Source organism: Pavona decussata, unplaced genomic scaffold, assembly GCF_977016875.1.
Source record: "Pavona decussata unplaced genomic scaffold, jaPavDecu1.1 SCAFFOLD_44, whole genome shotgun sequence".
Taxonomy (NCBI): domain Eukaryota; kingdom Metazoa; phylum Cnidaria; class Anthozoa; order Scleractinia; family Agariciidae; genus Pavona; species Pavona decussata.
This window is the reverse complement of record NW_028145466.1, coordinates 1,082,414-1,104,334: the sequence shown is the minus strand read 5'-3', so window position 1 is coordinate 1,104,334 and position 21,921 is coordinate 1,082,414. Positions and strand designations below refer to the sequence as shown.

Below are 21,921 nucleotides of genomic sequence, written 5' to 3'. Positions count from 1 at the left end.
ACTGAAAAGCGAACGGCAGGGATGGGCTAGGATGGTGTTCGAGTCTTTCAATTAAGAACACCAGCCGGCTTTCAGGCAACTGGATTGGACCAGTTGTAAGATAATTCACATCGAAAATACGAAAAAAAATTAAACCTCAAGCTTACCTGTAAAATCCTTAACTGTCTATGAGTACAACACCGTAAAAAAAATTCAGCTTATCAAGCAACCTTAAATAAACCGTGCAGCCATATGAGTGTTTTCCATCGTTTGTAAGTTGAAAAGGTACAAAACAAATATGTGATAGTCATCCGAAGATAATTTGATAATTTTCGAGGCCGTGTCGACGACCGCTGAATGCGCTGATGTCAGGCAGGCTGTAAAAAAGGTAGGTGAGTTATATATCATGTCATGCGAGAAAACAACCCACATGCACTGCGCAAAAATGTTGAGCTCCCGTTGTTGAGCTGCAAATGCAGAGATTTCGGCATTTGTCGGTGTCTTTTGATTAAAAAATTTTTCTAAAATGAGAAAAAGAATACTTATCCTTTGGAAGTAAAACATTATATGCATCTTAGCATCACAGTGCTTGTTTCTGATGTAGATGTAGATGTAGATAATCATCAATAAAGATGGACGACCCGAAAACTAACCCGCAAATATCGGAAGGCAATTCGGGACACTTTCAAGTGTTTTGAGAAACACTTATCGGGACCCGAGAAAAACACCCGAAAAGCGCCCCGAAATGTTTCGGGAGTTTTGAGAAACGCCCGCCTGGTTATACCTGTAAGTTATAGAGGGCAAGGTTGAACCTTACAAGAGGACGAAAACCACATATAAACTGCAAAAAGTATGCATAAAGATGAACCATCTTTAGTAGATTAGTCACTGGGTTATAAACAATTACTGGTGGCACGTTGTCGGTTTCTATCGGTTTCATAGTTGGCTCAAGACAAGTATCTGCCGCTAGCCGGCGTAGCAAGCGTTTCCGTTCAGGTTTTCCGTGCGTTTTTGCTTTTTGACCGCGCGGATAATGGGGCGAGTCCTTCTTCCTTTTTATTTTTCGCTGTTATCTAAAAAAAATTCATTAGAGCAAAATGACTTACAATCTATCTCAATTTATGGATCAAAGGACCGTCACAAACGGTGGTAAAAGTACACAAAGTAAAGTCAAAAGTGATCCTTAGCTATCTTTTAAAGCAATAAATCTAAATCTCCCCTCCATGATGACAGCAATATGAGTAGATAAATTTGGATTAGGCTGCGATCGGAACTCCTTTCTTCGTTGAATCAAAAGCCGAACAAGTGGTGAGTATTGGACAAGCCTCATGGAGGAGGGGGGGGGGGGGGGGGGGCGTTAACTATGCATCAGTGTTCAAGTACAGGTAGGATAAAAGGAGTATGATATATACATGTATATGCTCATCTCAGAACTGTCTGTGCCTCAAATGTTACGACATATTGATCGCCATTTTGCAAATTTCTTCCACCTTACACTCTATGTTTCAGGTGTTTTCAAAGTGAAATTTGTAGGCTGTTAACCCTTTAACCCCTAAGGCAAAACGACATTTTCTCCAGATCCAAGACTACAAACTCAATGGCCATGTATGATATACCATTGTAAAGCTACCCATGAGTGTATTTCGTAAATGATATAATTATGAATGAGAAAAGTTGTGGCTTTGAAATAAATGGGCTTAAAATGTAAAAATTTAAAAGTTAAAAAACGTCCCAATCCTTGTGTATAATATTGGGTATACCCCTAAACTATAGCTTACTTTGCAGTTCTCAACATCTTGATTAATGTGAGAGCTGTCTTCAGACCCACAACTTCTAGGGGAAAAAACCATATCACATATTGATTAAGATTTTTTTCTTTTAACGAGTAGATCTTGACAAGACCATCTTGGTGTCAAAAACTCATAGAAATCTGTCAAATGTTGACAGAGATATGGCTTTACGTGCCAATTGGCACTCTTAAGGATTAAAGGGTTAATGTTCATTGTCAAGTGAACATTTAAATTCTGCTAATGAATGTTAGGTCAGGAGATTATTAGTTATTATTTGGTACATTTACCTTCCCAGGACGCCTGATACTCTTCACATGTTCATAAAAAGAATGGGAGGGGTCTGACAGGATGTGGGAGCAGTGTATTTCACTTGCTTATTGAGGTCAACTCTCTTAAATGTGATCATTCAAGACCCATTTTCACTATAACCAAACTCAAATTCACGTGCTTAGTAAAACACACTTTATTAGTTTGTCAGGCATGTAACTGACTTGTTCATACAGCTGTGAGTTATAAATATTTTAAGGGCCCTTGCTTGAATCTCTTTCTCATGTTTACTTTCTAGGTATCACCAAGATCAAGAGAGAGAGCATTTTTTACCGGTTTCACATTCCCTCTTAGATTTGGAGTTCAATTTGAAGTGATTGCCTTCCACTCAACAATAAAGGATGGTTATGAGATCCCTTAGACGGACAATCGGAATTGGTCCTTGACTTCATCCCCCTCTCGAATGGAAACAATTCTTTTCCAAGGTGAAAAGCACAAGGTAATTAGAGGGCCTTAGACCAGTAGGGACAATATTTGTCTCAAAAACCTTACTCTTGTACAGCACCTAACTCCAGTCCCATCACATGGCAAGCTGAAGTTTGGAAACTTGACCAATACAAATATTAACTGGTTCATGCAAATGATGCAAAAACGGATGGCAACAAACAGAACTGGTCTCGAATCTTGCCAACCTTCTGAAGGCCTTTGTAAAGTTGGCAAACTCTTTTTGAGGTGTGAGCATTTGCTGAACTTAAACTCTTTCCGTCAAATGCCCAAGAGAAGGATGGAGAAAGAATTGCCACAATCTCAGCCTTAGGCAGTATAATTGATTTTCAAGCTTTTGGTAAATTGCATTTGTTGTGTGAAGGCACCTTAATATATCCAGGCTGGAAAAAAAAATGAATGTTAGTGTCTTATTTTACTCATTAAGGAGGCCTGGAAGGGTTTTTCGTTGTTGTAGAGTTTGTAAAATGATGAAAGGTTTGCAAAATTTTTGTCTGATCATTTGGACAAACTATAAATATCTTTGCAACTTTGTTGTTTGATAATACTTTAAGACTAGTTCTGACATCATAGTGGTTACCATGGCAAGTATGGACAGCTCCACAAAAAGGACCTCTAAATTTCAGTTTTTGCTAATTAGCTCAAAATCTAAATAGCGTTGGTTATATTTTCAATGAAAAACCTAACATTCAACAGATGCCCTTTAAACCCCCAGGTCCTCAATGACACCTGTGCATATTTATGTTTTTAAATGTCTGGTTGGTTCGACACTACCTTACATTGTGTACTGACCAGGGCCTGATTGTTCAAAGAGTCCATCATGCTATCTAGCAGATTACATGTACTGAAAACAATACATTTTATCCACTAGATAGTCACTTATCCACTGTCAGGATAAAGTTATTCGCTTTTTGAACAACTGGACCAGTGATGTTATCACTTGATTTTATAACAGTCAATAGATAAGCAATCTATTTTCTTTTAATAATAGATAACAATGTTAACCTGAATCCCAAGATCGTATAAGGAACTTTGACCAATGATGAAGCTTCTTGCGAAGATATTCAAACAATCGTGAGTCCTGCTTGTGGCATATCCCTCTTGTGTGGTGCTTTTGTGAAGTACTGCCAACCTGAAATGTTAAAGAAACATTATACATATTATATACAAGAAAACTCATAATTTTTACTTTTTTAATTTTTTTGAATTGACTTTTTTAATTAAAAAATGGGTAGAGAGTCCAAATTCCAACATAAAATTGTGAGTGCATGAGCAGAGAACTTAAGGATGTTTTCCCTTTAAATCACTTTGTAATTTTTTTTCATGAACTTTGCTATTTTATCATCATTTATGAATTTTTGTTGTATGCTATTTGCTTTCGATGTTGGAAGAACGCACTCCCAATACAACCTGAAAGTCGAGATTGCATGGGTCAATGTTGATTGCCGGAATGAGTGAATGGATCTTGGGATGCGTATTTGGCATCCCCCGCAGATTGTTTTGGCAAGGTAAAGGAGAGAAAGCCTGGGATCAAGGTCATTGAACGCACTTGCTAATCTTTGATTATTACCTGTAATAGTTACTGGCATGTACTGTTTATAACCTTGCATGATTATAAAACAAAATATCAAATTTCGTGAAAAAATGGACAAAGTGAGTTGAACAGAAAATATCCAATATCATTATGCTAATAATTATAATTTATTAAGCTAGCATACTATAAACATGAAAAAATTAAAATATTAAACACCTGATCCAAGATGGCAAAGGTTTGGAAATGTGATCTTAATAAACAAGTGAAAAATGCCGACTTCAAAATTTTGCCATTTTTGGCCAAAAACCATGGACTTACCCATTAGATGTTTTTGGACGAAAAACAAACATTCTTTTGAAAACTTCCAATCGAATCAGTGTGTCCAAAAATGTCCCCTGAGACAGTTTGTAGGCGTCCCAAGGAACCGTCGACAAAGAAATAGCCCACAATAGATGAAGTCAGCGAGAGAGTTAAACAGAAAATTCTTTGTCAGGGCGTTATTTCCACACAAAAATGATTCCCAAAGGAGTTTACGACACGCCGACATCCCTAGGGACATAAACAAGTGAACAATGCCGACTTCAAAATTTGCTTATTTTTGGCCAAAAACCATGGACTTACCCCTTGGAAAAAAGTCGATTTTTGGACGAAAATCAAGTATTCTTTTTAAAAGCTTCCAATCGAATCAGTGTGTGTTAAAATGTCCCCTGAGACACTTTTTACGCCTCCCAAGGAACCAGCGACAAAGAAATAGCCTACAAAAGATGAAGTCAGAGTGATAGTTAAACAGAAAATTCTTTGTCAGGGCGTTATTTACACTTATTTTTACATGAGCTCGGATTCCTTTGTTCTTTTCGGGGGGAATATATTACATAACCCCCTAATCAACTGTCTGAAAAGCTGGGTGCGGCTTTGATTGTTTGAAGGGAAGAGCGGGGCTAATGAACAGCTAATTTAAATGCGAGGGGATTATGTGTTAATATGCAAGGGGGATAAGTCACTTATCCCCCTTGCATATTAACACATAATCCCCTCGCATTTAAATTAGCTTTTTATGAAGAACAAATTTACAAATGTTATTTGGGAATATTAAATACGACGCTACAATTTCTAAAATCGAACTGAGCAGTGTTTTCTTTTGGGGCACATTCGCGGATTTTCTAAGTCCAGGGCCATAGCCAGAAAAAAATAACGACTGAGGCAATATCCATGGTTGAATTCCCCGCCTAGCTGTTTAGGGTCTTAAATATGATGGCTACGTTTAAACAAAACACTGCGATCAAACCTTATTTGACAAAATTTTGCTAGGAGCCCTAAAGGACATATAGATCTAGAGATCTAGGTGTTTTTGTGGGGGGGGGGGGGGGGAGCCATTTAAATCCTACTTTAGGGGATCTGTGTTCTTGTATGCGACTTTTTAATGTGTTTGTTGGTGGTTTGTTTCTATATGAAGGCCTTAGATAACGACCTAAACCAGGTTCGGCTGACCAGCGGTTTCGTGAAAAGTAGGGTTTGTTGGGGGGTGCTCAGTCTCGCAGGCTCATAAAACCTGGTCTCGGACGTTCTTATTTGAGGATTTTTGTTTCTAAAAGGCAACGAATTTAGCTGTTAAATGCTAGCGTGATTCGCCTGTTCCCACTAGCATCCCATCACTGCAGCACCTCGAGCGGGTCCACAGGGATTTCGCTGTGGACATGGGCTAATGCAAGGCCATTCAGCCTGTGCTAAAATACTGAATGTGACTGGGCTGAAAGCCTGGCCTTAGCAATTACGCCCGACATTAAATTTTATGCAACTCACTCCAAGTCTTCAACTTGCGGAGAGCGCTAAAGCTGCGCTCGCATGAACAGCTTCCTGTGCTTAGTCGCACTGTCGCCTGTCCGCTTTCGGCCTCTACAGACTCTACAATTTCTTTCCCACCATCTCCGGTGGCTTCTTCAATGACATCACTATCTTTACTAGATGGACTGAAAGTCAAAGTTGCTTAGCTAAATAATGTCAAAACAAGCTTAAATTTTGTTTCGATTCAGTATTGAGAAGCGCTGAAAGCATGTTATGAGAGCATCTACTTACCGCTTTCTTTGAAAAAAGCTGTTGATTAGATAGAACGTTTCCTGCTGGCAGAGGTCTCTGACGGCAGAGACCTCTGCTAGCAGGGAAATAGAACGCTGCATTTTGATAGATTTTCCTCACTCAGATCAGAAAAGACAGAAGACTCGAGAAATGGCGTCAAAACACATTAAAACGAGGCAGTTTTCTTTAGGAAGTCGCTACCTGGTTAGCATGAATTTGTGCTTAATTTTTCTCATTTGTAATTCAGGCCACTGCCTGATTCGCGTTATCATTAAACATAATACCATGTTGCGTTAACATTTTTTTTATATTTATTTAACTGTTTCTGAATTTATTTGCTGCTGGGGCCTTTCTTTCTCCTTCAAAAAAACCTTACTTTCCCCGAAAAAAAAAAAAAAACAATGACTGAGGCAAGTGCCTCGGTTTGCCTCATACTGGCTACGGCCCTGAAGTCGGTGGTTCACCGCTTTCCACTGAGGCCAAAACGACAGTTCGAAATTGCACAGCGTATTTCAAATTCCACTGTTTGGAGCTACCACGAAAGGATCGCTGTCATTTTCACTCCGTAACCCAGTCATCCCAAACTCGTGTACTCCATGAAGTTGCCCTTTTAGTGTTTTGTGGTATTCTTGCTTCATTCCTCGCCTGAATTTTCTTGTCGCTTACAGTAGTGATCCCTCGGCCGGAATCTTTTTTATCTGTAAAAAGGTCGGTCAAAAGATCCTTGCTGCGAAAATTGAAATTGGCAACTGCTTTGTCGTTGTTTGCACCCGCAAATAAAGATTCAAAGTTGTTTTCTGAAAGCTCAATTGAGGTGCTGCCACTAAAACAGCTTTGAGTAACAAACAGTTCTGACTCTGAATCACTCAACATTGTTAGCCTGTTCCTAGCATTCACTACGAACAAGACGAACAACTAATTCGAAATGCGACTTTAAAAAAAACTACCATAATTAAAAAGCCTACAAACTTGTGAATTCCACCAGTGCCAGCATGGAATGTTGAAAAACAAAAGAAAGATGAACAATAGAGGCAATTTTTCTTCAGTATGTTTTTGCATCCCTTGAGGAATCCTCGCCAATGTAAAAATAAGCCGTTTATCGGCCTTCAGCTCGTGGTTATGTGATTTATTCCCCTCGGTCAACGCACGAGGGGAATAAATCGCATAACCCCTCGCTTCAGGCCGATAACCCTTACTTAAAAATGATTCCCAAGGCAGTTTTAAGACACGCCGAGATCCCTAGGGACATAAACAAGTGAAAAATACAGACTTCAAAATTTGGTCATATTTGGCCAAAAACCATGCACTTACCCCTTGGAAAAAATCGATTTTTAGAATAACATCAAATATTCTTTTAAAAGCTTCCAATCGAATAAGTGTGTCCAAAAATATCCTCCGAGACACTTTTTAAGCCTCCCAAGGGACCAGCGACAAAGAAATACCCTACAAAAGATGAAGTCAGAGTGAGAGTTAAAAAGAAACTTCTTTGCCAGGGCGTTATTTCTACATAAAAATGATTCCCAAGGGAGTTTAACGACACGCCGAGATTCCTAGGAACATAAAAAAGTGAAAAATGCCGACTTTAAAATTTGGTCATTTATGGCCAAAATCCATGGACTTACTCCTTGGAAAAATGTCAATTTTTTGACGAAAAACAAATATTCTTTTAAAAGCTTCCATTCGAATCAGTATGTCCAAAAGTGTCTCATGAGACACCTTTTCAGGTTCCCAAGGGAGTTTTAGGACACCCAGAGATCCCTAGGGACATAAACAAGTGAAAAATGTCGAATTCAAAAGTTTGCAATTTTTGGCCAAGAACTATGGACTTACCCTTTGGATGTTTTTGGACGAAAAACAAAAATTATTTTGAAAGCTTCCAATTGAATCAGGGTGTCCAAAAATGTCCCCTGAGACACTTTTTAGGCCTCCCAAGCGACCAGCGACAAAGAAATTGCCTACAAAAGATGAAGTCAGAGTGCGAGTTTCCACTAACGTAGAAAAGATTCATTGACGATGTATTTTGCTTGTGGGATACAAACAAAGAAGAAATAAGAAATTCATTGAGCAAGCAAATTCGTACCACCCTACCATAAAATTTACCGCTGAAGTCTCACAATTAGAAACAACATTCTTGGATACAGCAGTCTATAAGGGAGAGAGATTCGAGAAAGAATCGATTCTCGACGTGCACACACATTACAAACCTTCTGAAACGTTTCAGTACTCAAACTACAAAAGTTGCCACCCAGCAGGCGTCAGAAAAGGCTTCGTTAAAGGAGAAGCTCTTAGACTTCTGAGGACAAACTCTTCCAAAGTAGTGTTTGAGGAAAACATTAAAAACTTTAAAACACGCCTGGCATCGAGAGGTTATCCTAGTAACCTGGTGGACAAAATCCTGTCCGAAGTTTACTTCGCAGAAAGGAAGAACGCTCTTACACAAAGACAGAAAGCGAACAAGAAAATTCTACCCTTCGTGACACAATTTCAACCATCACTGCCATGTTTGAAAAATATTCTAATGGACAAAATGAAATGGCATTTAATACAAAACCAGCCGCTACTAAGAGGAATATACAAGGAACCTTCCTTGATCTCTTATAGGAAAGGGAAATCGCTTAAAGACATGCTTGTTAAAGCAAAACTATAAAAGGCTTTTTTCAACACAATGGGCACACAGCGGGAGTCGTGCAGGTCTGTCAACCCCATTTAAGCAGGCTCAAAATGAATAAATTGATTGGTAGAACCAGTCATCGCTTATGCACATTCTCCACCTCAATTAGAGAAATCAGAGAAATATTATTTCAATATTTGAGGGATAAGAAAAAAAAAGAAAGAAGAGGGATCCGCGCCTGATCTGTTCTGTTGGCTTAGATTGCCTCACAAATAACTAAGTAAATAACTTTACTATTTAAAAATAGCAACTCTACCTTCTTCGTGGGCAATGTCTATTTCGTCCACCGAAACGGCCCCACAATCCCTTACTTGTACCGGTCTTTTCACAGTTTTTGGAGTTGGGAATTGTAGTATGAAGTTGTTTTATTAGTTATACATTATTCCTTATATCACTGTAATTAGTTTGTTCTAGGCATTCATATACAGTGACCAAAAGTGGGAACAATTTTGGTTGAGAGAACATATCCAAACAATTTCCTTTCCACAGAGTTGGTTATCATGATAATCCTGTACTGCGGGTGAAAGATACCATCTAACACATCTTTGTTCACACAGTTATGTTTCTGTTGCAGGACGCTTTAAAGGTTTCGAGGATTATTGATGATAAAATCATTCACGAGTTAAATAAAAGTGTTCCCACAGCTTCTTTCTCTTGAGAAGTCAATGCTGAGCAGAAATGCTGTGTGTGAACTTAATGGTGGTCTCTGAATAAAAATTAATACAAACTAGTAGCTTTGACACATTTAAACCCAGGGCCGTAGCCAGTATGAGGCAAACCGAGGCACTTGCCTCAGTCATTGTTGACAAATTCACAAACAGTTAAATAAGTAAAAAAAAATGTTAACGCAACATGATATTATGTTGAATGATAACGCGAATCAGGCAGTGCCCTGAATTACAGGTGATAAAAATTAAAAATTCATGCTAACCAGGCAGCAGCTTCCCAAAGAAAACTGTCTTGTTTTCACGTGTTTTTCCGCCATTTCTCGAGTCTTCTGTCTTCTCTGATCTGAGTGAGAAAAATCTATCAAAATGCAGCGTTCTATCAACAGTTTTTTTTCAAAGAAAGCGGAAAGTAGTTGCTCTCATAACATGCTTTCAGTTCTTGTGAATAAGTGAAGAACCTTTGTCTTTCATTCCATCTAGTAGAGATGGTGGTGTCAATGAAGAAGCCACCGGAGATGGTCGGAAAGAAGTTGTAGAGGCAAAAACCGGACAGGCGGCAGTGCCACTAAGTACAGGAAGCTGTTCGTGCGAGCGCAGCTTAAGCGCTCTCCGCAGGTTGAGGACCAGGTGCCGTTCATCGATGGACTCTAACAGGCTGAATGGCCTTGCATTAGCCTATGTCCACAGCCAAATCCCTGTGGACCCGAGCCTCTACAGCGGTGGGATGCTTGTGGGCAGAGGCGAATCGCGCTGGCATTTAACAGCTAACTTCGTTGCCATTTAGAAACGAAAAGCCGAGACCCGAACGAACGGCCGAACGGCCGAGACCAGGTTTTACGAGACTGAGCACCACCCCCACCCCCCCCCCCCCCCCCCCACAATAAACCCTTCTTTTTACGAAACCTCTGGTCAGGCAAACCTGATTTAGGTCGTTGTTATCTAAGGCCTTCCTATAGAAACAAACCACCAACAAACACATTAAATAGCCGCACGCAAGAACACAGAGCCCCTAAAGTAGCATTTAAAAAGCCCCCCCCCCCCCCCCAAAAAAAAAAAAGTCACCCCGATCTCTAGATCTAGATGGCCTTAAGGGCTCTTAGCGGAATTTTTGTCAAATAAGGTTTGATCCCAGTGTTTTGTTTAAACGTAATCATCATAAAGACCCTAAATTGCTAGGCGGGGAATTCAACCATGGATATTGCCTCAGTCCTTATTTTTTTCTGCTACGGCCCTGAAACCGCCAATGAGAAGCCGCTTTGCTAATCACACCGTGCGACCAGACAATTCTTTAACTCGTGAATGTGCAAATGCGCAAAGAATGAGTTATCACAATGTGGGGGAAGTATCACTCGCTTTATCGTTGCATCAGTCATGCATTTAATGGGTCAAAAAATTGTTGTAAGTTGTATCTGTACTTAATGGGTCGATAACTTTTGGCGAAATATCATGAAATACGGCGTACTCTCGCGGCTTGTTTAAGTTTCTCTCCTTCTTCAATTAAAATACACTTGTTGGAGTTCAAAATTAAAAGAAATAGCCTAAAACTACGCTCGACCTATGTATAGCTAAAAAGGAAACAAACGATTAACTTTTTCGAGTTTGCCGGTTGACCTAAATTAAAGCGATTAATGACAACCTGATTGGCCTCATGAAAACTATGCCGATCTTCAAGGGTATTAGCATATATAAACAAGGAGTTCGAGACCAGGCCCGTAGCCAGCATAGTGGAAACCGACGTGGTTGCCTAAGCAAAATTTCCAGGTTCAACGCATTCAAAACATTTGGAATTTAGTTGAGCTCTTTGTGTGCAAAATATGAAAAAGAAAAACCAAAAGCGATTAATTCAAGAAAAGGTTTGACGATCACCAGCCATGGTGGTTGTATGTGTTATCATCATTGAGTGCGAAGAGATTTCTTTTTTCCTGTGTGCTGTCAAATTTGGCCAAGTCAGTGGTATGTACGTATACGGCAGGCACTAGCGTTTTGTGGATTATGGAGGGTTCCAAATATTGGGATTTCTGCGGAGGAACGATAAGATAAAAAAAAATCGGTATGTTGAAGGAGAGGCGAAAATGTTTTGCTTTGCCCTTTTTTATGCATATTGTCACTATCCCCAACTTTTCTTTAACTTAGTATTGAGCCGGTAAAAAATTTGATCTGGCTACCGGCCTGCATTACAAAGTAAAGCTAACAGCTATTTCTATTAGCCAGGATCCTCTATATTGGAAAAATCAAAATGGAATATTTTGGAAAAAAATGTTTATTAAAATATGATATTATCAGCCTAACATTTGTACAGATTATTGAAACTTTAAGATACTTTTATGCTTAATACTTTATAGCAACTGTTTGACAGCAAACACACTTGCTACTGTCTTCGCTAAAATGTATCATCGTCAAATATCGATATTTCCTCGCATGTGAAGGGAAGCTTGCTGAAAGGTCTTTACCATATTCAAACTGTTTTCAAATGTTCATAAAAAACAAAACCACCAGCGCGCTCTCGAGAATGAGAGACCTAAGTTTTAAATAATTGTTTTCCACGAAGATAGACGTTTGGTGACGATCGGCACCCAGCGCTTCATTTCGGTGGATATCTGTCCGAATGGCCTCAATCGACTCAGAAATTTGGATTTAGTTGAAAAGAAAATCTAAAATTTTCTTCGTATTAAAAATGTCAGCTCAAAATTTTGTACCACCGGAAACTAATTCCTTTCGTTTTCGAAGTGACAAATATGTCGTTAAAACTGCGAAAAAATGCCAACTAGAATTTTCGTAAAACCAACACCAGCTAGAAAACTTAGGGGAATCATATTCCATTCCCTAAAAATTTCTGCAATTTAGATTTCACGCTTAAGCGTCTTTGTCTTTAAACGGTCAGAAAACAATCTGGGAACACAGGCGACAAAATTTTACGAATTTTACTACAGTGTCCTCGTTGGGTCCCCCTGCCCGGCCGTACTGCCTTTTCTCTCTGAGAGGTGTTTGATTATTTTAGATTTCATGCACTTAAATGCGATTATTAAAGCAGAGGGTACTTAACCAAGGGAATACGGAATAAACAAAAAGAGAATAATAAAGAACAATACTGTGTTATCTGTGTCACCAGACAGCATTCGATTCAGGCACTCTCTATATATACAAAACACTTTCATGTTTCCTGTAGTCGAAAGTGACTGGGCAAACCCCCTTTTGCTTTACTTTAAACTACAAAATCTCATCAAATTTGTCTCCATTATAAATTATTACTGTAAATATTCGTAATTAACAAAACGTAATGGGAATTTCAATCCACTAACGACAAAGTAAATATTTCTAATTGATCACTCTGACCAATCACAGCAGACGAAAACAGCGCAATGCACCAATTATAATGCGAAAAAAAAAACACAACTAAACCAATCTTGGGGAGACGCATGGGAGCAATCCACAATTGGTTTCGCTTTCTCATTAGCTGAGAAAGTGATGCCTGTTTTGCTAACCAATCACAGGGCGTAGTAAAGTACACGCGAATTTCTTTCGACACTCAATCGAAAACCGCTCTAAGCATGGGAACTAGCGTCTCCTGATCCTTTTGTTGTCGATACGAACAACATGATTGACGATTTAGTGGGTTCTGTCACACATTCAGGTGTAAGTTTGAAGACGCACTGTGTCTACCTCATTCTATACCTGGCAAGATACGACTACGAGGATTGCCTCTGTTCTTAATTCAGTTGAATCTGAAGAGACCGACCTAACAACGACAACTGCAACAAAAGCACGCAAGCCCAACTCGCTATATAATACAACTGTGATAAGTCAATGCTTTCAGCCCAAGTGATTCTACTTTGGTCTACTGTCCAAGTTACTGACGTCCTGTTTCAAAAGAATGCTCTGTTTTGTAGGCCACTCCTCGGCGAATGGCCTGGGCACGACCCCTGCAACTGATAAACAAAAATCTTATTTTAGGGTTAGTGTTGAAATCTGTCATTAGAAATAATTACCATCTCTGGCCCATAAATGCCAAACTGGAGGGCTTGGAAATTAAAGGTGTCTCTTCAAGTTGGTTTCGAAAAGAATTTTTTGAATCTGTTCACAGTCACCTAATCTAACGCTACCGCTACAGTTACTTCGCCGAATCACGAGCCTGCTACTTACAATAATACTTCGCTAACTCCGATAGTTCTGTAACCTTTGAACTGTGATTAAATCGTTTTAATATTCATTCTATTACATGCAGTTCCAATTGTCTATTTCCTCCCACCACGGTACCCCTGTATTTGTTGAAGATCTTTGACTTATCTCTTAGATCTCAGCAAGTACACTGAATCAATAGTATTTCTTTTATATAACTCTCAAAAACAGAATGACGGAACGGAACATATAAGAGGTATAAGTTAAATCAATATAGGTAGAATTCTTGTTCATCGTATTATGATGTTCATAAATCACGGAAAAAGAAAAGTCCAATAACAATATACCTTTTGGTCTTTTGTCACAGAACCGTTAGTTTTTCTAGTAGAATGGAACAGTTTTCTTGAATAATTTATTCAACATCCATTATGACAAAACTCATTGAAAAAACTGACCTTTACTTTCCGAAATCAAACGTCACGTTATCCCCAATCAGCATGAAAGGCGCCCAGTTCCCCAAGTCAGCATAGCCGTTACTTCTCATCCACGTCATGGCCTGGTGAAGAGACTCACTGGCACTTTCCCCACGAACCAGGTGCTTGTAGAAACGACTCATTAACTGCTCTGTTGCTTTGTCTGGTATGGCCCATAGGGCCACCAACACTGAGCGTGCACCGGATCCTAAGAACGCCCGAGCGATTCCAACAACTCCCTCAGCTTTAACATGTCCTTGTGCACTGTGACAACAGCTGAGTACTACAAGTTTAGCACGCAGTTGGACTTGTGAAATGTCATCCATTGTCAATAGGTAGTCTTTTTCGCATGGAGTCGCGTTTGTGGGGCGTTGAGGGGCAAGAGCAATTTCTCCTCTTTCGGCATGACCATGAGCAGCAAAATAAATCAGACTTATAGAGGGTATCCTCTGAAGAACTGCTTGTTTAGTTGCTCTCCCCTCTAACAAAGGCTCAGTTCCAAGTAGTTCTGCTATCATCTCCGCTTCCTTTCTTGCAGAGGGCAAGCGACAAGGATTCTCAAGGCGTCCCTTGTACAGCACGTCTCCAACGTCTGGATCGCCCACTATCAGTGCTCCGGTCTGACTGTGATAATCTGCTGGACTGTTCTGAATGAGCCCGAGAGTCGACAAAGAAGGAACAATGCGGATTCTGTAAATCTGTGACAGGTATTTCTCACTTTCATCCTTTAATGCTGCGAATGGAACTTTGTACAAGGCGCGATCAGGAACAATCACGTTTTCAGGCTCGTCCAGAAAGTTAGCCACAGGAGCGATGATCATTTGGTAACACTCGGTTAGGGTTGGAACGGGTTGAAGGTTTTCCTCTTCCTCGGTCTCTACTGGGCGAAAAACTGCCGAACTCCCTTCCTTCGATGTTTCATGTGTTGACTCGCCGCCGACTTTTAGAAAGGAAAGCGATCGATCTTCGTAGTTCTCTTGATCTTGACAGATGACATTAAATCGTCTGAAGGTTTGCTCACTGAAAACTTCCTGAACATTTCTTTTCAATCCCTTTTGAACAAAACATTCGTTGACGTTTACTTTACGGAAAAGTGTTGGTTTGTTTCCTTCAAGGACCCACAAAAAGATATGTTGGGAAAAATATGAAATGTATAGACAGTTACAGTCAATTTCTTTTTTCACGATCCTCTCAATATCAGGCCATGACAGCGGATTGACTGATATTTGTTGTTGAGCAGAATACTGACTCAAGATTAAGTCTGCCAGAGCCCTGCCTCGTCCAAGCTCTAAAACACAAAGAGCTTCTTTCGTATTTCGCACATTAAGACAATACGTTGCGCTGAGTAATTGATAGGAAGAACTATGCTTGTCTGACAGGGATATCTTAAATTGGTCATGGCGTCTAAGAAAACTTCGCATTTTTTCGCACTTGTTAATGCATGCCGAGAGATTTGAAACAAAATCATCTTGTAAACTTACATTTCCATCGGAATAGACGTCGTACGCAAGGTTGAGGTGCGCAGTAGCCTCTAACGCTACGTGTCTTATCTCTCTGCTCAAGGCAAGTGATTTCTCGTGATACTCTTTAGCCTCAGCATGTTTACCAAGAGAACGAAACAACGTTCCTAAGTTTAAATAGCTGGTCGCTTCTCCCTGTTTGTCGCCAATTTCTTTTCTGATCACAAGTGCGTTCTTCTGGTATGTTTCAGCCTTTCCATATTCACCGAGAGATTGATACACAGTCCCCAGGTTCCCATAACAAGCGGCCTCTCCATTTTTGTCACCGATTTCTTTTCTGATCACAAGAGCGTTCTTCTGGTATGTTTCGGCTTTTCCATATTCACCGAGAGATTGATACACAGTTCCCAGGTTCCCATACCACGCTGCTTCTCCTTGTTTGTCACAAATTTCTTTTGTGATCACAAGTGCGTTCTTCTGGTATGTTTCGGCCTTATCATATTCACCGACAGATTGATACACAGTTCCCAGGCTCCCATAACACGCGGCCTCTCCATTTTTGTCACCAATTTCTTTTGTGATCATAAGTGCATTTTTGTAGTATGTTTCGGCCTTTCTATATTCACCGAGGGATTGATACACAGTTGCCAGGTTCCCATAACACGCGGCCTCTCCATTTTTGTCACCAATTGCTTTTGCGATCACAAGTGCGTTCTTCTGGTGTGTTTTGGCCTTTCCATATTCACCGAGAGATTGATACACAGTTCCCAGGTTCCCATAACACGCGGCCTCTCCATTTTTGTCACCAATTTCTTTTCTGATCACAAGAGCGTTCTTCTGGTATGTTTCGGCTTTTCCATATTCACCGAGAGATTGATACACAGTTCCCAGGCTCCCATAACAAGCGGCCTCTCCATTTTTGTCACCGATTTCTTTTCTGATCACAAGAGCGTTCCTCTGGTATGTTTCGGCCTTTCCATATTCACCGAGAGATAGATACACAGTTCCCAGGTTTCCATAACACACAGCTTCTCCTTGTTTGTCACCAATTTCTTTTCTGATCACAAGTGCGTTCTTTTGGTATGTTTCGGCCTTTCCATATTCACCGAGACATTGATACACAATTCCCAGGTTCCCATAACGCGCAGCTTCTCCCATTTTGTCACCAATTTCTTTTGTGATCGCAAGTGCGTTCTTCTGGTATGTTTCGGCCTTTCCATATTCACCAAGAGATTGATACACAGTTCCCAGGTTCCCATGACACGTGGCCTCTCCCTTTTTGTCGCCAATTTCTTTTGTGATCACAAGTGCGTTCTTGTAGTATGTTTCGGCTTTTCCATATTCACCAAGAGATTCATACACAATTCCCAGTCTCCCATAACACGCGGCCTCTCCCTTTTTGTGCCCAATTTCTTTTGTGATCACAAGTGCGTTCTTCTGGTATGTTTCAGCCTTTTCATATTCACCGAGAGATTGATACACAGCTCCCAGGTTCCCATAACATGCGGCCTCTCCATGTTTGTCACCAATTTCTTTTCTGATCACAAGTGCGTTCTTCTGGTATGTTTCAGCCTTTCCATATTCACCGAGAGATTGATAAACAGTTCCCAGGTTTCCATAAGACGTTGCTTCTCCGTGTTTGTCACCAATTTCTTTTCTGATCACAAGCGCGTTTTTCTGGTATGTTTCGGCCTTTCCATATTCACCGAGAGATTGAGAGACAGTTCCCAGGTTCCCATAACACACGGCCTCTCCCTTTTTGTCACCAATTTCTTTTGTGATCGCAAGTGCGTTCTTCAGGTATGTTTTGGCCTTTCCATATTCATCCAGAGAATAATACACAGTTCCCAGGTTCCCATAATACGCCGCTTCTTCTTGTTTGTCACCAATTTCTTTTGTGATTACGAGTGCGTTGTTGTAATATGTTTCGGCCTTTCCATATTCACCGAGAGATTCATAAACATTTCCCAGGTTCCAATAACACGCGGATTGTCCTTGCCTTTCGTCTATTTTTATCATGATGCTGAGCGCTTTCTTATAAAGCCTTTTTGCTTCTTGATATTTACTTTGAAGGTGGTATAATTTTGCCAGTTTATAGGTTACCCTGCTTTCTTGGGATTTTTCGCCACATCCGCGCAGAACGTCTAACAGCTTCCTGCCACATTCTATCACACTTGTGTGATCGTTAAGAAGGCAGTAAGTTTCAAATAACGATAAATATATCCATGTGTATCCAAATTCCTTTGCTTTTTCCAGGCCTTTGTTGTTTAGCAGAATCAAACATTCTTTGCACAACTTAATAGCTTGTAGAAATCGATTTGTGTTCCGAAGAAATGTGGCAACGCATGTACCAATAAAGGTCGTCTGTATAATTTCCTCTGTGTTGTTCATGACGGTCTTGACTAGAAACCGGAGAAATAAAACAAAAGCACAGTAGTCTGGGGCTGTTTACTGTTGTACTGGCAAACCAGTGGTGAGTTTCCACCGTGTTTTCAAAAAACCGCCAGTAACTGGTAAGGACGCCAGTTTTAGTGAACATCAAATACATTTATATTACAATAGGGGCACCCAACGAGAATATCTAAACGAAATATATGAAATGTTGTCTCTGCGTTTCAGATCGCTTCGTGCTCTTTTAATTATTGTAAAACGTGTTTGTGTAATTTAATACACGGACTGTTTGGATGCTTCAGCTGCATATTTAAGCTGCAGAAAGTTTTAGTAAGCGGAATTTTATCATCCGAATTAACTAGCTGTTGTTGGTCTTACGAAAGCTTGTAGGATTTTGTGAACTTTAAGCCTGTATTAAAGTGCTGCCTATTTTCACTTTTGCAGCATCCTTCCTGAAGTAGAGATAATGGTTTATCATTATTTTTGTTTTACTGTTTTTTTCAGCTGCTGTATTGTTTTTTCTATCGACGCTATTATTTTTAAGTTCCCTCTATCGTCTACACGTTTTTCATAGGTGCTTACTCTCTACTTTCTAAATGAAATGACTTATGATCCATCAATTATTTTTTCCTATCTACTTTTGGATGAAATGTGGCGCGTGGCTAGCATCATCAAATGATATTACTCAGAATTCAAAACTCGAGTCGTCCATTAAAAGCTATTAAAGAAAATACCAAAATTCCCTCATTTTAAGACTTACTTTTCCAAACATCACTTGTTTAGTAGTCCCCCTGATCGCTGTTGAAACGCATGGCGACTGATTATAATTACACCCTCTGTCAAAAATAAAAAAAATCCCGGTTACGTCCCTGTAGTGCAATGAATTTGAAAGTGAAAATGGAATGAAGTTATTTCAAAACCTCAAGAATTTGGAAGAGTGTTTCACCGAATATCTTGCAACCCTCAGTATCAACGTGTGCATTCTCCTCGCTGCTCTACGTATGTTTTCTTTGTTGCTATTTTGGAGAATTGATATCGATGTCAAAACATTTTATCTTTGGTGATCAGTTCGTGTTTTCTTATGACCTGCATGTTTGATCTGGTAATGATATTGTAAGGAGAAATTAGCCGAGAGTCATATCACTTAATGCCTAAATTTTATTCAATTCTTCAAACCACTGCCGTAAAAGTTAAAATTTACGGCGTTTCTCTACCGCTGATTGGCTCGTAACTATTGTCTATATATAAGAATACAGAACAATAAAAATGACGTCAGATATAACGAGCGCGCTTTCTCAACGCATAATAAAGCCAAATCCGCTTTTACTTTTTCCATGTTATTGTAAAAAAACAAATCGAAGGCATTTTCTACGGTCTATACTCTTATTACGACGTTCTATGGCCTATAAGAGAATAGACCATGGGAGTCTGCCTGAGTTTGAGTCCGCTAGACTACCTTAGACTTTTTTACAGTCAAACCTTCGCTATCGGACACCTCCCGTAGGCGGACATCTCTTGTAAGCGGACACTTGGTCAAATTTTCAGCTACATACAAACACTACATTTTTTAACCTCTCATAAACGGACACCTCTCTTAAGCGGACACTTTTTCTGATACCAAGGGTGTTCGCTTACGGGAAGTTTCATTTAATATCTGAGCTCTGCTCAGGATATAAAATAAGCTGCTTTCGAAAAAAACAGAAAATGGAAGATTCCGGAACATGAAATAGAACGAAATAAATTAATGAAGATATATGAAAACTGAAAATGAGTCAAACTTAATTATAAAAAAAAAACTAACAAACGACACAAATCAGCTTAAATAGAATATGAGACTCAAAGTGTCTGAGTAAAAAGGTTCTTCTAGAGGACAACCGGCCACATTGTATTAATAAAGAGTGACAAGCCTGCACTACTCCCTCGCTTGTATTTTTGCCTTTTAAATTTAGCTTGCATTCCACCAGTGCGTCTTTCAGTGTTAAATTGGTTTTCAGTTTAAGGCCTGCGTTACCGAGTCCGGTGTATTTGTAGCGGATTTGACGTTGTATTCAACCATCGTGTGTTTGACATCAAAGGTTCTTTCTGCATGATGAGGTCCGTTTCTCCTATTTCAAAATTTCTTCATTTTGAGTATGACCTTTTATTCTGAGAGTTTAACAATGGTATTTTTGATGCCATATAAGGCATTTCAGCCAGGTTTGCGGGTTAAGCTCGTTGAAGTGCGTGATTGTTTCAACTGCCTTTCTTGCCAAGATCTGTCCAGGTTGTTGGTCCTTAATTCAGTAACACCCTAGTCAAATTCTGGGCAAATAAGGGATAGGCGAAATATAAGGTGGTATTACACGGTTCGCTCTAGACTGTGTTAGCCCATTGATTCTCATGTCCTGGTTTGCTTCCGCCCCTTACTCATGCGCACTTCTAGGCAAGTCGATAGGCTCTCACCATTCACATTCAGGAGAAGCCGTATCGGACTATCCAAGCATTTACGATAAAATGCTTCCGCATATTGCTTGTGTTATTCATATTTCGCTTGTCGACAATATCGCTATAAACCGAATCAGACATTGCTTCATGGAACAATAAGAAAAACTGCTACCTGCTACATATAACGTCTAAAAGAAACTACAACCACATTGAGTTTAACTTTTGAATTCCGTTTTATTGGTCACCCAGCGGGAACTGGTGGCCGGATGAAAGACCTTTTCAGACAGAGATTTTTCTTTAGTTATCATATATTCTATTTAAACCGATTTCATTTACTTTTTTTATAATTTTGTTTGACGTATTTTCAGTTTTTACATATATTTTTATATTTTTCATCAATTTATTTCGTTTATATTTCTGTTCCAGAATGTTCCGGAATGTTCCATGTTCCTGATTTTATCGACGGCCAAAATAAGCGAGCGCTGCGACTAATTATCTAAGGATAAGAATATGCTCTTCTTCCATATGGAATCAGTGAAAGAAAGGCCGAAACTGAAAAATAAGCGTGAGCGGGAAAAGGGACTTCCCCTAGTGAACAGACAGAAATATGCAAATTGAGCAAAATAATCGAGAATCTGAGATATCCTTGGTGAAAAATAATTTACTTAAACGGGGGAGTATCATGGTGTTTTTGACCTCTTTTCTCAAAAATGGCGAATTAAGACCTAAACATAGCTACAAAATAATTCTAGAACGACGAGAGGAAAGATATCAAATCAACTCAGTTCTTGAAAGGAACATCTCTTGATTTGTCCTAACGCATTTTGAAAACAAAAATGTGAGAACTTGAAAAACGTTAGCCTAACATTTTTCAAGTTTTAATCCATTCCGACCTACTCTGTCTCTGACTAGAGGTACTAATCGACAGTTTTGTTGCACTGGGGTGATAATTTATAACAAAACTAGACAATTATTTTCTTGTTTGTTTTGACAGACAAACGTTTTTGGGTTTTCAAATGACATCAAATTCTCGTGATACTTCCCCTCTAAAATGAGAGAAATTATATATCCTTGTCACCCTTTTACTAAATCTGTGGAATTTTATCACCATACGTCTCGCCACATAAATTAAGCTTGATTTCTGTATTGTTGTCGTTCCTTTTTCTTTTCTTTTTTTTTTTTTTTTTTTTTGACAATGATGAAATCGGAAGTTGAATACTATTTCTACGGAATCATCGTTCTGTAACAAAAAACCGTCGCGGTTTGATCAATCCCACAAATTCTTTCTCAGGGAATTTAGTAAAAATTATAGTTTTTAATTTAGTATCTTATTCCTCGAATTTACAAGGTCCTGTTGGCTTTACGAAAATGCTACCCGGCCTTATTTTGTTTTTAAGGACGTATTTCCCTCTTCGAAAACGAAAGAAATTAGTTTGACAGTATAACGAAATTTTTGGCTGATATTTTGCTGACGAAAACTTTAGATTTTCTTTAAGACTAAATCCGGAGTTCTGAGGTGAGTTACGACCTCAAACAGATTTTCAACGAAATGAATCGAAGTGAACGAGGGT

General features: G+C 39.4%; 1 protein-coding gene across 1 annotated transcript; it reads right to left on the bottom strand.

Moving 5' to 3' along the window:
• Positions 1-14,059: 14,059 nt before the first annotated feature.
• On the bottom strand, positions 14,060-17,773 carry LOC146482752 (uncharacterized; the record flags this gene model as incomplete). The annotated part of the gene is made up of 1 exon (XM_085106736.1): positions 14,060-17,773. A coding segment is annotated over one exon (3,714 nt), but the record flags the coding sequence as incomplete, so codon positions are not given.
• Positions 17,774-21,921: the final 4,148 nt, after the last annotated feature.